General features: G+C 43.3%; 1 protein-coding gene across 1 annotated transcript; it reads left to right on the plus strand.

The window, feature by feature from the left end:
- Window positions 1-13,202: 13,202 nt before the first annotated feature.
- On the plus strand, window positions 13,203-13,838 carry LOC130125922 (uncharacterized). The gene has a single exon (XM_056295269.1). It carries the CDS (start codon window positions 13,203-13,205, stop codon window positions 13,836-13,838), a length of 636 nt encoding a protein of 211 aa, XP_056151244.1.
- The last annotated feature ends 427 nt before the right edge of the window (window positions 13,839-14,265 follow it).

Here is a 14,265-nt window from a genome sequence, read left to right on the forward strand (position 1 = left end):
TAATTTATTTGCTGCACAATCTTTGCTGGCGCTAAACACAGACTGTTAGCGTCTGTGACCCAAATGAGATGGATTCAATAAACCGACGCTAAAACGAGCTGTGGCGACTATTGAAAGGACTCGATTCTGCTTGGCGTCAGGTTTTCTTGTTGTTGTTTTATTTATTTTTTTCCAGCACTTGTAAATCATATTTGTTTGTGAGACGTCCAACTTTTTTGTCCAACTTTTTTCCATGGAATATTCTGATCAAACTGGGACCAGTAAGCTGCCACCTATGGAGAAGTGGTAAACTCCCTATGAAAAAGAGTATGGACATCCTTATTGTTTTTTATGGCTTCAGTGAAGCAACCCCAGCATCTCTACTCCATCTATGTCCAAGCCATCTCAATCTTGCCTCTCTTGCTTTGGCTCCAAACCGCACAACCTGAGCGGTCCCTCTATCATTCCTAAACCTGATGCTCGAGTAAATCAATAATCAATAATCTTGATAATTGATTTACTCAATCAAAAAAAACAAAACATCAATAATCTTTATAGGTGATTCTACCTGAGAGGCATTTTTAAGAAATAATGTTGTCTCATCTGCCAACTGACTTATAAGATTATGACCAGCAACAGAACCTTCTAACCTACTGGATTTTATATAATGGCAAAAAAACCTGAGCCACCAGGAGGGGGAAAAAAAACCAGAAACACGGCAACCTTGTTTCACCCCTCACTTTAGAGAAAATCTTTGAGTTGTCGCATGTTTTAGTTTAACTGAGTTATTACCATTAACACAGAGAATTTTCATAGCATTACAAAAATATGCCCCAAAACCAAAGCTTTCTAGACAATAAACAAATCAAAGGATGTTTAATGAAGTCAAATGCTTTGCAGAAGTCCTGGCGAAATATGACACTTTTGTCTAGAATTAGATCACAATAGTCTATGACCAATCCAATATTACTGTTAATGTCCACCACTCATAAATCCAGATTGATTTTCATCAATTATTGAGTTTGAGACCTGCTTGAATCTTTTAGCTAAAATAATAGCAAACACTTTATAATAATTATTCAGTGAAGTTTTTGGTCTCCAATTGTGCAGCAGAAGCAGATCTTTCTTTGGTTTGGGGATTAAACATATTACTCCTTGTGTCACTGTAGTAGGAAGAGGGGAATTCTGGATACTTTTTGAACATACCTTATAAAGAAATGGTGGGAGTAAATCAGAGAATAATTTGTAAAAGTCAGCAGTGATACCATCATTACCAGGCGATTGTTTTTGAGTGAATGGATGCCCTCCTCGATTTCACCTTCTGATATTGGAGTTTCACATGATAAACAGTCCTCTTTATAAGATCAACTTCATCAAGATGTTGACTTACCAAAGTGAAGTTACTTTTATTCAACTTTGATCTGTATAGATTGGAATAGTAATCATAACAAAATGTAGATATTTCATCTGTATTACCAGCAAAAGACCCATTAATATTTAGCTGTAACAAAATATTTTATTTTTCTCTTTGCTTTCCTCATTAAAAAAAAATAAAGCTGACATTTTCTCTCCATGTTCCAGCCATTTCAACCTGGATCTTACAAAGGCCCCCTCAGCACTCTCTATACAACTCATCTGCAACTCTGCAAGCCTAACAATGTGTTTATCATTCACTTCCTCTGGTGGCAAATTAGTGAGGGAAGCAATTTCAGAACCCATCTTCTTCTCCATTGCGTGTCGGCCTTTGGCATAATCCCTCCCATTTTGCCTTAAATTTAACCACTTTCATATTTTACGGGCTCCCAATTACAACCAAACAATCCCTCAGCTTGTGCTTTATTCCAATAAAAAGCTAATAATCCATTCCAATTCTATTGTAACAATACCATGTTTTAGCAAAGTTTTCCAAAAACAGATACTACCATAATCAGACACAAAGCTGACATTAATGTAGATGGCTTTGTGGTCTGTAAGTGGAGTTGCCATCGCCATGACTGTACATAAATTCTTAGGCAAGTTTTTAGAAACAAGCCAGCAATCTATGTGCGATATTCTAGACTCGAGCCACCCCTGTTGCTCCAAGTAAAACCTCTTGTCAGTTTTAAATTCCTCTCTCCATATATCTACAATATCAGGTCTGTCCATGAACAGCATTAAAGAGGAATTTTAATTAGAACGTTGACATGGGGGGCCACCTGTCAACAGCTTCGTTGACAGGTGACAGAATTTTTACTTTAGTTTCTTCCTAAAGCCTGTGCGATTTGTCCGGTCTCACTGTGAGACAGGTTCAACAACGGCCGATATTACGCTCTTGTGACCAACCACCTTGGACAAAAGTCTGACAGTGTCAGAAATTTAGGATGACCATATCACAATGTGACCCAGCAGTGACTCATAATTTATTTGCTGCACAAGGTTCATCTTAACATATTGTAGAGAATTTGGGGGGCAGCCCGGCCAGACCGTCACAGCCGGGACAGTCTTGCTAGAGTCATCCCCCTTCTCAAGAAACCATCACCACCACCTCGTAAACTGTTTTAAATCAGGGTGGCACAGTGGTGCAGTGGTTAGCGCGGTCGCCTTACAGCAAGAAGGTCCTGGGTTCAATCCCCGGGGTAGTCCAACCATGGGAGTCATTCCGGGTCATCTCTGTGTGGAGTTTGCATGTTCTCCTTGTGTCTGCGTTGGGTTCCTCTCACAGTCCAAAGATGTGCAGGTCAGGTGAATCAGCCACACTAAATTGTCCCTAGTTGTGAATGTGTGTGTGTGTGTGTGTGTGTTGGCCCTATGTGACGGCCTGGCGGCCTGTCCAGGGTGTCTCCCCGCCTGCTGCCCAAAGACTGCTGGGATAAGCTCCAGCATCCCCGCAACCCTGAGAATAGGATAAGTGGTTTGGATAATGAATGGATACTTGAAATCAGTTGTTCTGTCATTTGAACAAATTGATTTTCACACTTAATGGTTTCACATATACTTTCAGACTTAAAAAAAAAAAGAACTCGAAGGAGTCTGAACCCTTTCCTTCAAAATATATTTACAGCAAAACTCCAAGTAATATTTTTTTTCTGTTTCTTTCTGTGTTTTTTTTCCAGTTTTGTAGTCCTACTTATTTGTATTCGCAGGCATTTATGACTATGCCCTTTAACATTGTTTATTTTAACTTTGGCAAATCCCTTTTCCCCCCTTTATGTCCTTCATTGCAACAGTCCTGGGTATGTGGATGTGGTCCAGCCATGGCCTCGGCAGCTTGGTCATTATTAAACACAGCTGTTACTGCCTTGATTTTGGTAACACATATACACACGCATGCACAAACATCATATCAGACATACACACACAAACAGAAAAAGGACGAGGCAGCTCATACTCTGTGTAACAGCTCATACTCTGCGTAACATTACTATCTTTATCCGGATACACAAAGAACAAAATTAAGGCCAGCAAGGGAGCTTTAATTACACACAGATATGATTGTGCAGTCCTCTATTTTCCTCATATTCTCCTCTAGAATAAGGGATTCTTGTAATACGGTTGAAATGTGAGACCAGAACACAAAGCAGTACCAGCATTAGGCACCTGTGAATACTAAACCTGATACCACTGTGTTTGACTCTGAGCCCTGACTATACCCTCTGTACTGCCCTGTTCAGTGTGCAGTATAAAAATATTACTACCCCTTTATGATATTGAGGGAAAACTCAAAGCTACACATCCTTTATATGTCTTTTATATATCCCAAGGTAGAGCGTTATTACACTGCTTAGTCCCTGCACTAAAGAACATCGTGCACAAACGATGCTTTGAGGCATCGTCCAATGTGCCCGCAGACACGGCACATTGTGTCTGTAGGGATGCCCAACCAAGCCGGAGGTAACACGGGGATTCAAAGCGACAATCCCCATGTTGGTAGGCAACGGAATAGACAGCCACGCCACCCAGACGCTTCTGAGACAAAATATTTTAGCAACAAAAAAAGACCAACCAATGTTTTAGTCAGCCTAGTGATTTGTAGACTGAAACCTTTACCTCTTTTTTGGCCTCCAGAGCATACTTGCTCTTCTTTTTTAGGATCTTCACAGCTACGGTCTCCTTTGTGTCTAGTTTGAGACACTGGGCCACTTGTCCAAAGCAGCCCTCTCCTAGAAAGCACTGCAGCAGGTAGTTTGAAGTACTGCATACAACATATAACTGTGCATGATATTTAATGAGACACATGGACAAGCACTGTCACCGGGGTACTTTATAGTGTTTTTGCAGCAGCTTTGTCTGAGTGCAGAGCTGTCTGGGGATGGAGGTCTCCAGACGGAGCTGCTGCAGCTGGAGTGCATTGCTTTGTGAAGCATTGTGTGACTAGTAATTATGATGAATTGTATGGTATTGACTGAAACAAACCGCTCACACATACACATCCCGCACTTCCCTCAGACACAGGCCGGCTGAGTTGCTTTTGTTGGTGTTTGATGCCCCAGCTGGTAATAGACTCCACCAAGGGTGTTCAGACACGGCGACAAATGTGCTGTGTATCCACTACCCCTGTTGCTGTTATTCACATAGCTGACTGATAAAGTTCAGGATTCAGGGACGTCCAGGTGGTGTAGCGGTCTATACCATTGCCTACCAACAAGGGGATTGCTGGTTTGAATCCCATGTTACCTCCGGCTTGGTCAGGCATCCATACAGACACAATTGGCCGTGTCTGTGGGTGGGAAGCCAGATGTGGGTATGTGTCCTGGTCCAACACCGTGTATAGAGAGAGTCTCGCCATCCTTTGATCTTTGCAACACATGCTGTGATTGACTGAGAGCCTGTCACGTGCTTGACGGGTGCCATGTTGCCTGCCAACATCTGGATCTGTCATCATGACATTTCAATGGTTTTTCCTTCGTTTTTGGCCCATTTCTCACCAATTTGTAGCAGTTGAAGGAGAAATGGTGTGTTGTGCGGTTTGGGGCTGTTCTGTTTGGCCAAGACGAGGCTGTATGATGCATCGATTTCTACACAAAGGAGGACAGTTTGGGCCGTGAAGATTCACAGGCTGGGCTGGTCCCCCTCAGCTTATGCCTACTTGTGCTCGGTGAGTTCATTTCAGCGTTAACGATTTTTCGATAAACTAACTTCCCTAGAGCAATCCGAGAGTCTGTAAGGTATTGATGTGTGGAAATCAGTTGTATAGCACGTCCAAGTCATGTATAACCGTTGACAGAAATCAAGCAAATGTAAACAGAGTCAGACTGTCATATGGGATGGATTGAGTGACAGGCCTGAGCATGAGCCGAGACAGTGTGTGGGTAGTGTTGAGGTAAACTAGACAAGAGCCCCAATACAGAACTGACGCTGCACTGGCTAAACCTCGAAATAGGCAGGCGTAATATTTCTCAAGTGTCCCTGATATTATTGCTCATTATCATTCACTAGTAGTCTACTGAACGTTGCAAAATATGTAATACTGGTACTGATCACCAATTTACCCACCACACCAGTAGTGTAGTGGATAAAAACTAATGTCTCTGGAGTAAATACTTTGAGTTGAAATCTACATGTATGGAGCAGAAGCCCCTGCTCAGTGCCTGCAACTGTGTTATGACCACTGGTGGGGTTCTTCCTGATCTCAGCACCTTCATCATGGACTGAAAAAGTGAAAGATGTTATTATCATAGCCTCTGCTCTTGATCTGGTGTTAAACCACCTACTCTGACTACTGGTGCGCAATGATAAAAAAAAAAAAATTAAAAAATCTGGTTCTCTGAAACTGGGATTGAAATGATGGAAAATCCATAATTTCTGGAACTCTAAGTACAGGTACTGAATGATGTAAAATACATAAAGTGCCTCTCAAAATTATTTACACAGTGGTGTGGCCTTAAAAGGCCAAACCCCTTTCTCAATAGCTTCAATATGTTGTCTAAATTTTTAATCTAATAAATTCTTATTTCCTCTAATTTGGGGTCATGAGATCATGAAGCGAGCACCATTTTGAACAGTGCGCGCATGGGGCCACCTACCAGTTGGTAGGCAATATGGCGCCCGTGTAGCCAGTTGGCCAGACTTTCTCTATACACGGCACTGTCCTGGTCACTGCACTAGCGCCTCCTCTGGTGAGTCGGGGCACCCGTTCAGGGGGGGGGGGCTGGGGGGGAATGGCATGATCCTCCCACATGCTATGTCCCCCTGGCGAAACTCCTCACTGTCAGGTGAAAAGAAGCGGTTGGCGACTCCACATTTATGGGGGAGACATGTGGTAGTCTGCAGCCCTCCCTGAATCGGCAGAAGGAATGGAGCAGAGATCGGGACGGTTCGGAAGAGTGGGGTGATTGGCCGGATACGATTTTTTTTGGGGGGGGGGTTCAGGATTCAAGTATAATTTCACATAGCACCTTTAAATATTGTTAGCCAGGTTTTCTAGGTGTGTGAAACCATAATCTTTCATGTCTTCACTGTCTTGTTTTACGTCACGTGCATCAGAATTGTATTCTAAATCTTTGAAATGGGGGATTGTAGGATAGTTGCATGGACATGCATAGTATCTCTCTCTGTTTTGTGTCCCTACTTTTCATTAGACTTATAAGCTAAGTGGCCATGTTACTTGTAGTAGACGCCTGTGTTCGGGCCATAGGATGGTGCTAGAGTGCAAGCTTTTCCTCCTCTGCAGGAAAACAATTGCAGACACATAGAGATAAGAAGCTCTGATGCTTTACACCTACGCTGTCCTCTGGTCAGCTTGCCTTTCTTACTCATCCGTGGTGTTGCAGGATGCTTTAAAGTGTGTGTGAACCACTGAAATTAATATGCTTTTTTAAAATGGTTTAGTTTATTTTGTATTTAAATACTGTTATATAAAAAGTACACAGAATGGATGAGTTTACCTGCATCATTAGATGTCTTGATTCACTTGCGAAATAGATGTATACACTACTGCTATTTCACATAGCTTTTCAGCACCGAAGGGCCAAAAGCATTTGACTCTCTGCACATGAATTCTGCTACTTCACCTCCTCCTCCATCTGTTGAAGAGTGCCTGAGAGCGTCAGAATATTTTACCATGCTGTCTCCTCCGAGTCTTCTGCCCAACATCCCATTATCTTGGTTTATCTATCTGTCTATCTATCTATCTATCTATCTATCTATCTATCTATCTATCTATCTATCTATCTATCTATCTATCTATCTATCTATCTATCTATCTATCTATCTATCTATCTATCTATCTATCTATCTATCTATCTATCTATCTATCTATCTATCTATCTATCTATCTATCTATCTATCTATCTATCTATCATCTATCTATCTATCTATCTATCTATCTGTCTGTCTGTCTGTCTGTCTGTCTGTCTGTCTGTCTGTCTGTGTCGTGTGTGTAGTGATACTCACCTTAAATAACAGCTGTTAGCGTTGCCTGCCTCCACCTCTTACCTCTGCTTAATGCACTGTAGCATTTACTTTCATAGCAGTCAAAGTTTGACGTCTTGCTTCAGACATGTAGCAGCTTCCCCCTGACTCATCTGACTCATCTGCATCACACTTACGCACTTTGTCACATGTTTCGAAGATGTACGATGTTTTGTTCAGTTGAAGGTTAGTCTAACCTATTCATGTGTAGACAGATTCACCCTCTCTCCTCTCTCTCTCTCTCTCTCTCTCTCTCTGTCTCTCTCTCTCTGTCTCTCTTTCTCTCTCTCTCTCTCTCTCTCTCTCTCTCTAGCACATTCCCAGTCGGGTCTTTGTTTTCTTGACATCATCATACCAGTAATTCACTTTGCAACGAGTGACCTCTCGCTTTCTCAAATGCTCACATATGCACGCACACACACACACGCGCACACACAGACTGACTGGCTCGGCTGGTAATGGTGGATCGAGGCTGCTGTTATTGATCACAACCCAGCCCTGTGGTGCAGAGGAAGAGCATCATCATCATATGTCCTCCTGTCTGTCGAGAGGGAGGAGAGGGGAGCACTTCTCATCCGGATCTCATTTCCTCAGTCGTCTCGGGTCTCATTTGAAACTGCTTTCCCCTTCTGGGGGTGGCATTTTGCTGCAGACCCTCTGCAGAATGTGAACCTTTGTGTGTGTGTGTGAGGGGGGGGGTTTGGCATGTGGGGGATGCATGTGTAGGTAACTGGACTGAAGAGAGGAAACACACATTCTAGTACGGCCTCTGCATGAGTAACCACATCTTCAAACTTGAGAGATACAAAAACACAAGATTCGTTCAGTAGTTTTCTTTCCATTGACTGTTTTTTTTTATATGTGTTCCTGTTCTCGCCGACATCAGTTCTCTTTTAATCATGTGTTAGAAGTGATAGGGGTTATAGCTTCCTTTTTCCCCCCTCTTCTTTTCTTACTTATTTGGGCTGGTTTTCATTGAGAAATGATTGGAGGTGTGGTTAAGCAGAGTATATAAGAGGAGGTCACCGTGAGGTGCGGGTGCTTGTTAATGGCGGGAGGTTGCCTAAACGCCTCAGGATGCTCCACTTTGAGAATGCGGTGCAGGTTCACACCATTCCAGCTTTGAAGGACTTTGAAGAAAACCAAGTCTCGTTTATATTTTTGAGGATCCATCCACCATCAGCCTAAACTGAACTAAACTACCAAGACAGTGTCCGCCGCTTACGTAAGCTGAGACCCACGTGGCTGAGGCCTTGTTGGAGGGACCTGCTAACTGCTAGCCTGCTACCTTGGTAAGCTAGCCCACCTCCGCTATTTCTCTCGTCTTGGAAATCAGTCCTTCGTCTTGTTTTTTTCCTCGTTTCCATCTTTTCTACACACTCCAGGTTAGGACTAGTGTTGCGAGTTTAACCCTTAACCCCTAGACCCAACTAGTCCGTAACACATGTCCTTGAGCCTTCCTCACAGTGATGTAATGCACAGCCAAGCACAAAAACTCAAGCTTGACTCCTTTTCTTCACTCTTGCTTACTCTGCAAGTGCATCACTCAAGGGAATATGTCCATTGTATAGACACAATGGTGACCCACCATTCCCTCCTGCACACATACTGTAGCTGCTAACACAAAGCAGCCAACACTACAACCACAGACAGTACTGTACTTAATAGGGAGAACTATACGTAGGGGCAGCTGTCATCCAGTGGAATGATGCAAGTAATTTATTACATGTTCTTGAGAATGCATGGAATAGTGAATGCAAAATGCACCAACCAAGAACATTACAGTACAGCATAATCCCACATTCACTTGAAAGGGTTGCTTCACTCGTTCATCCTTAAATCAATGCAGTCAGTGCATGACTAGGGCTGCTGTTTTTTTGTTTTTTTTTTTGTTTTTTTTGGCTTACTCTGTGCTCCAAGCTTCCTTTGGGGGGAAATGCAGAGAATTTTCTCATGGGAATCATTTAAGTTTCTCCTAATTTTCATGAAGATGCAAAAGCTGAAAAGAGTTTCATACCACCTCCATGCTGTGAACGACATGAGTAAGAATGAATCCAAAATCGTTAAACAACAAATAGCAGGCTCGCACTATATTTTGAACTGGGGCGAATTCATCCAAACCTTAACCCATGGGCTTAAGTATCAACAATTTTCATAGTCTGCACGTGGTGGCTGTAAGACCAGTTCTACGGATTCCAGCTCATTTGTCTGACTGTTGCTTTCAGCAGAGAGAAACCGCCATATGAGAGGTTTAGCTGTGTTGGAGTTCTGGCATGGCTGTGCCATTGCCTCTCCAGCTCAGTCATTACTAAACTCACAAGTGCTGACGTAATCCCATCAACACAGCCACTGCCAAGTCACTACCCTGTCTGTGCTCTCTCTGTCTGTCTGTCTGTCTGTCTGTCTGTCTGTCTGTCTGTGTATGTGTGTCTCTCTCTGCCTCTCTCTCACCACACACACCTCTACCCCATTGCAAAAGATGAATTACCTACACAGACTCATTTTGCATATTTAAAACACACACATACACCTATCTTAAATTAATAAATACTCGCATACACAGAATCAGATTACAGTAATGTGGAACAGAGGGTGCGGTATAAGAGATTGAGGCTCTCATCACTGTTTTAACTGAAACAAGGTGGGGGGGGGTATAAAATGAGTGAAAGGGAAGAATGGATGCGGTCAGAGATGATTAAATTTGAGATATTACACGCACTTTAATGATATAATCCCTCCACAGATCCAATGAAGAGAATGCCTCTGTCTGGTGTGTGCTGGGCTATTTTTTTGTGTTTATGCACATAAAACATTCATCTTCAGTGAAGGCTTCCTGTATGTGCAACAAGGATATGTCTCGGCCTATAAGTTGCTTGCTGATGGAGCTGGAAATCTGTGTGTGCAACACCACACAATATTACTTGGGGGAGAAAAAGGCTTTTGAACCGTGGGCTGTTGCGCAATCAAAGGATTCTTCCAAAACTAGGCATCAACGCAAGAAATCCACCACTGAAACATCTTGTCTTGATCACTCAGATCCCCACTTCCCAACAAGCTATGTTAGACATTATGCAACCACAGGATGCTTCATTACTACTTTTCAAGGGAACGTTACAACACACAAGTATCAAATGGGTTTTATATTAAAGTTTTCACTATTCAGTTTTTCTTTAAAAACTAGTCTGCTGTGCGTCACTGCAACACAGTTGTCTTGATGGCAACTTGTTATCCTAATCTGGTAGCTATACCGGCAACCCAGCCATTCATGAATACCAAGGCAGGGGATTATAGAGCACTTCTGCTGCTTTCTGGTTTCATGTACCCCTATACAACAGCCCGATTTCTCTTTCTCTCACTCACTCTCTCTCTCTCTGTCTCCATCTCTCTTTATTTCCTGATCTCTTCATCTATCAGATCTATATATATCTCTCTATCGCTCTCTCGTTCTCTCATCCTACTAGAGATCACTGAAGCTAAAAGCAAAGGCAGAACAGTTGGTGCTCTTTCTAATGCAATGCCAATCCAGAGATAAAAGATAAAAGCAGGGGGCTAAGTGAATATTCAAGTGCACGCATCACACATACACACACACACACACACACACACAACACAACACAACAAAACCTCACCAAAAGCTTAACTGTGTTTATTCACTGGAGTTTGAAGGATTCTAAAGCAGTCATTTAAAGCATCACTTTTCAAGAGCTGAGTGATGTTACACTGTGTGTGTGTGTGTGTGTGTGTGTGTGTGTGTGTGTGTGTGTGTGTGTGTGTGTGTGTGTGTGTTTTGTGTTTATTTATATATATATATATTTACATATGTGTGTATGTAAATGTGAGTGTATTCATGCGAGGGTGTTCATATGTTTTTGTGTAGTTGTGTGTGTTTTCTGATATCGTGCTCCATCCCCAGATTGTATTCCTTCTGCCAGCCCAGCACATTGCTGGTCAATATGTGTCTAGACAACAGTGGTATAATTAGCCGATAATGGAGCAGGCATTACAGAAAGCAGGGAAAATGGAAGATGTTATGTCATATGTGGACATCAGTAAAGTCTCCCGAACAGAGAGAGCAGTTGTATTCATTAGGACTGGAGGGACATGAACATTCATAGACTTTTCAGTTAATTTTAAAGTTAATGTTGTTACAACCGTTCCAGCTAACGACGTGATTGGACAGAGGGACGTACCTGTTCAGGTGTGCTACTAACAGCTCAGGTTGTAATGCAACATTCGGGATTTCACACTGTTATGTGCAGGGTTAAACACACCATGTTATATGGCTTTAATTTGAGTTAAATGCTCAGAAAAATGTGTGCCCCCAAAACGTAAAAAAAAAAAAAATTCTGTTGATGTGAAGGACTTTGATTTAATTCTCCCTGAACTCATCCACTTAGCTACTGATTAAAAACAAAATCCATTTTGACCCATTTATAAGTGTATTATTGTGTCACCTGATGTGTGCACTGCACCTTTTAAACAAAATAATAAATCAAAATTATAACGGTGGAATCGTGATCCGTTTCAAGCCCACAAGACAGCTTGACAAGTATTTACTGGAGCCTCGTGGGGTGATGATAATACGGCAATGTTAAATATACATAAAGTAATAAGAGAACATATTCTGAATATTGAGGCTGACAGATTTTCTTCAGTGTTGGACATAAAATGCCCTGTGTGTTGCCTAAACAGAAATGTAGAAATGAAGCCATGTAAAGCATAACTGCACAAATGATCAGCACTGTTAGGCAAATATCTTCTTACAGAACCGAACAACTTTGCTGCCCGTTAGGGTGTTTCTATAGCAACTAGCTGGGGCTAGTTTGGGTTTGTTTTTTGTTTTTTTTATTTCCATAGTGGCTTGAATTATTTAAATTAAAAGCCAATGTTTCTACCAAAGACAATGACTAATCAAAATGAGCATTACTGCATGCACAAGTGTCTGTGTGCATATTTGTCTCATTGCTCATTCGCCCATTTTTGTGTTTGTGTGCACCATCTGTAATGGGCTTTGGACAGACAAAGAAATTCAGTTTGCGAGCAGCTGTGAAGGTTCAAGGGGGGAGAAAAGATACGGGAAAGATGGGAGGTTGGATGGAGCAGTATAGTATCGGGTACTGGGTAATGGGAAACGGTGACAAAAGTGAGCAGGAAGGTGATAAAGGGAAAGAGCGAGAGAAACTGGGGCATCACCCCTCCCTCTTGCTCTTGCCATCTGATGTCGAGGGTGTGTTGCTACGGGCAACCGAGAGAGAGAGAGAGCGAGGAGTGTGTGTAACAGACACCAGCTGGTACGAGGGAAGGCAGACGACAGGCATAGAGTACACAAACTGAGCCAAGCAGTGAGAAGATAGCAGAAGAGAGAAAAGAGAAAAAAAAACATGAATAACAAACCCCCACCCCATCATGCTGCCTTCTCTTATTTCACCCAGACAGATAGCCATTTGTCCTGTGCAGTGCAGAGCTGATGGAAGCAGAGCTCTGAAGGACAGGGATGGCGTAAAGCAGTAAACCAGAGGACATGACAGCTTGCCAGTATCAGCAGCAAAGAGGCAGGCCGGCCAGTCGTCAGCTGACGTGGTCATGAGTCAGGCAGCCAATGAGTTCGCGGCAGGCTCCTCCCCAACATAGCGACTCAGATGCAGAAGCAGGAGAAGCGAGGCTCAGATCTCTTATTAATGAATGGAGCGGTTCCCTGACTGCATCACTGCACATAACGTTTTCCACGCTCCCCGCTCAGGTACACTCTGCTTTCTGACACAGGAAGAGGCAGTGGGGAAACGTCACCAGCAAAAACAACGGCGCCAAAGAGTGAAATGGAGACACCAACGGCCATGAAGGGACAACAAAGACACACAGACACACCTGAAGAGGAAGCCACAGAGGACATGGCAGTGGCAATTAACAACATGGACCCACACCCTAACCTCCACCCACCAGATGCCTCCTATTCATCATCATCATCCTCTCATCCTGTTCCCTCATCAGCCATGCTCCCTTCTACTTCTGCTTCTACTCTTCTGGCGCTGGCCTCCCCAGCCACCAGGCGCTCCATCTCTATGGGGGACTTCCGGAGGGTGACCGGGGCCCTGCTAACAGGTTCTGAGCCCAATTCAGCCTCAGCGACAGCCCCTTCCTCCAAGCTGGTGACCCCCAGCTCCAGCATGGAGTTTGAGGCGGCTCGACGACGCCTCCTTGAAGTGGAGGAGCGCCAGCGGGTCATCCACGAGATGGAGCGGCGACTGGAGGAGCTGAGGGAGATGTTTGTGCACTCGGAGCAGGAGGTGGTAGTTCATGGGGAGCTAGTGTCCCGTATCTCGGGGTCAGCCCAACAGGGGGAGCTGCACACGGCGGAGAACAGCCAACGGCTGAAGAAAGGCTTGAGGTTTAAGAAGCACCGACCCGCTATTGTATTCTCCTCCATGCTTGGACTCCGCACGTGCCTCCCATGGCCTGTTAAACTCAAATAGCACAACATGGGAATGCATTTCTGTAGAGCTAGTATCCTTTTTTTTTTAATATGAAAGGAGGAGACCCCTTCTTTTTTATGTAACCACTCACTGACATGGCTGCTGTCATATTTCCACCCTTCTGCTCTCTTATCCTGAGGCTGGTCCTCAGGGTCTCTAGAGTGCCTATTTCTGACACTACTGCTTGCAAGCTGCTGCCCAGTCAACATTGACTCCAATGGTGAATCTCTGTGGGAACGGATTTGCTTGCAAACTGATCAAACCCTACTGGTGCAACGGTATTAATATGTCTTTGATATTTTTGCAGATCTTTTCAGTTGCTGTTTGAATGTGTTAGTGGGCAGAGGCGAGATGTGTGACTGGCTTAAGAGTTGGGATTTGTGGTTGCAATATGGTTTTATGTTATTGCAGGGTGACAGAGTGAAGG

Source organism: Lampris incognitus, chromosome 16 (assembly GCF_029633865.1).
Source record: "Lampris incognitus isolate fLamInc1 chromosome 16, fLamInc1.hap2, whole genome shotgun sequence".
NCBI classification, from domain to species: domain Eukaryota; kingdom Metazoa; phylum Chordata; class Actinopteri; order Lampriformes; family Lampridae; genus Lampris; species Lampris incognitus.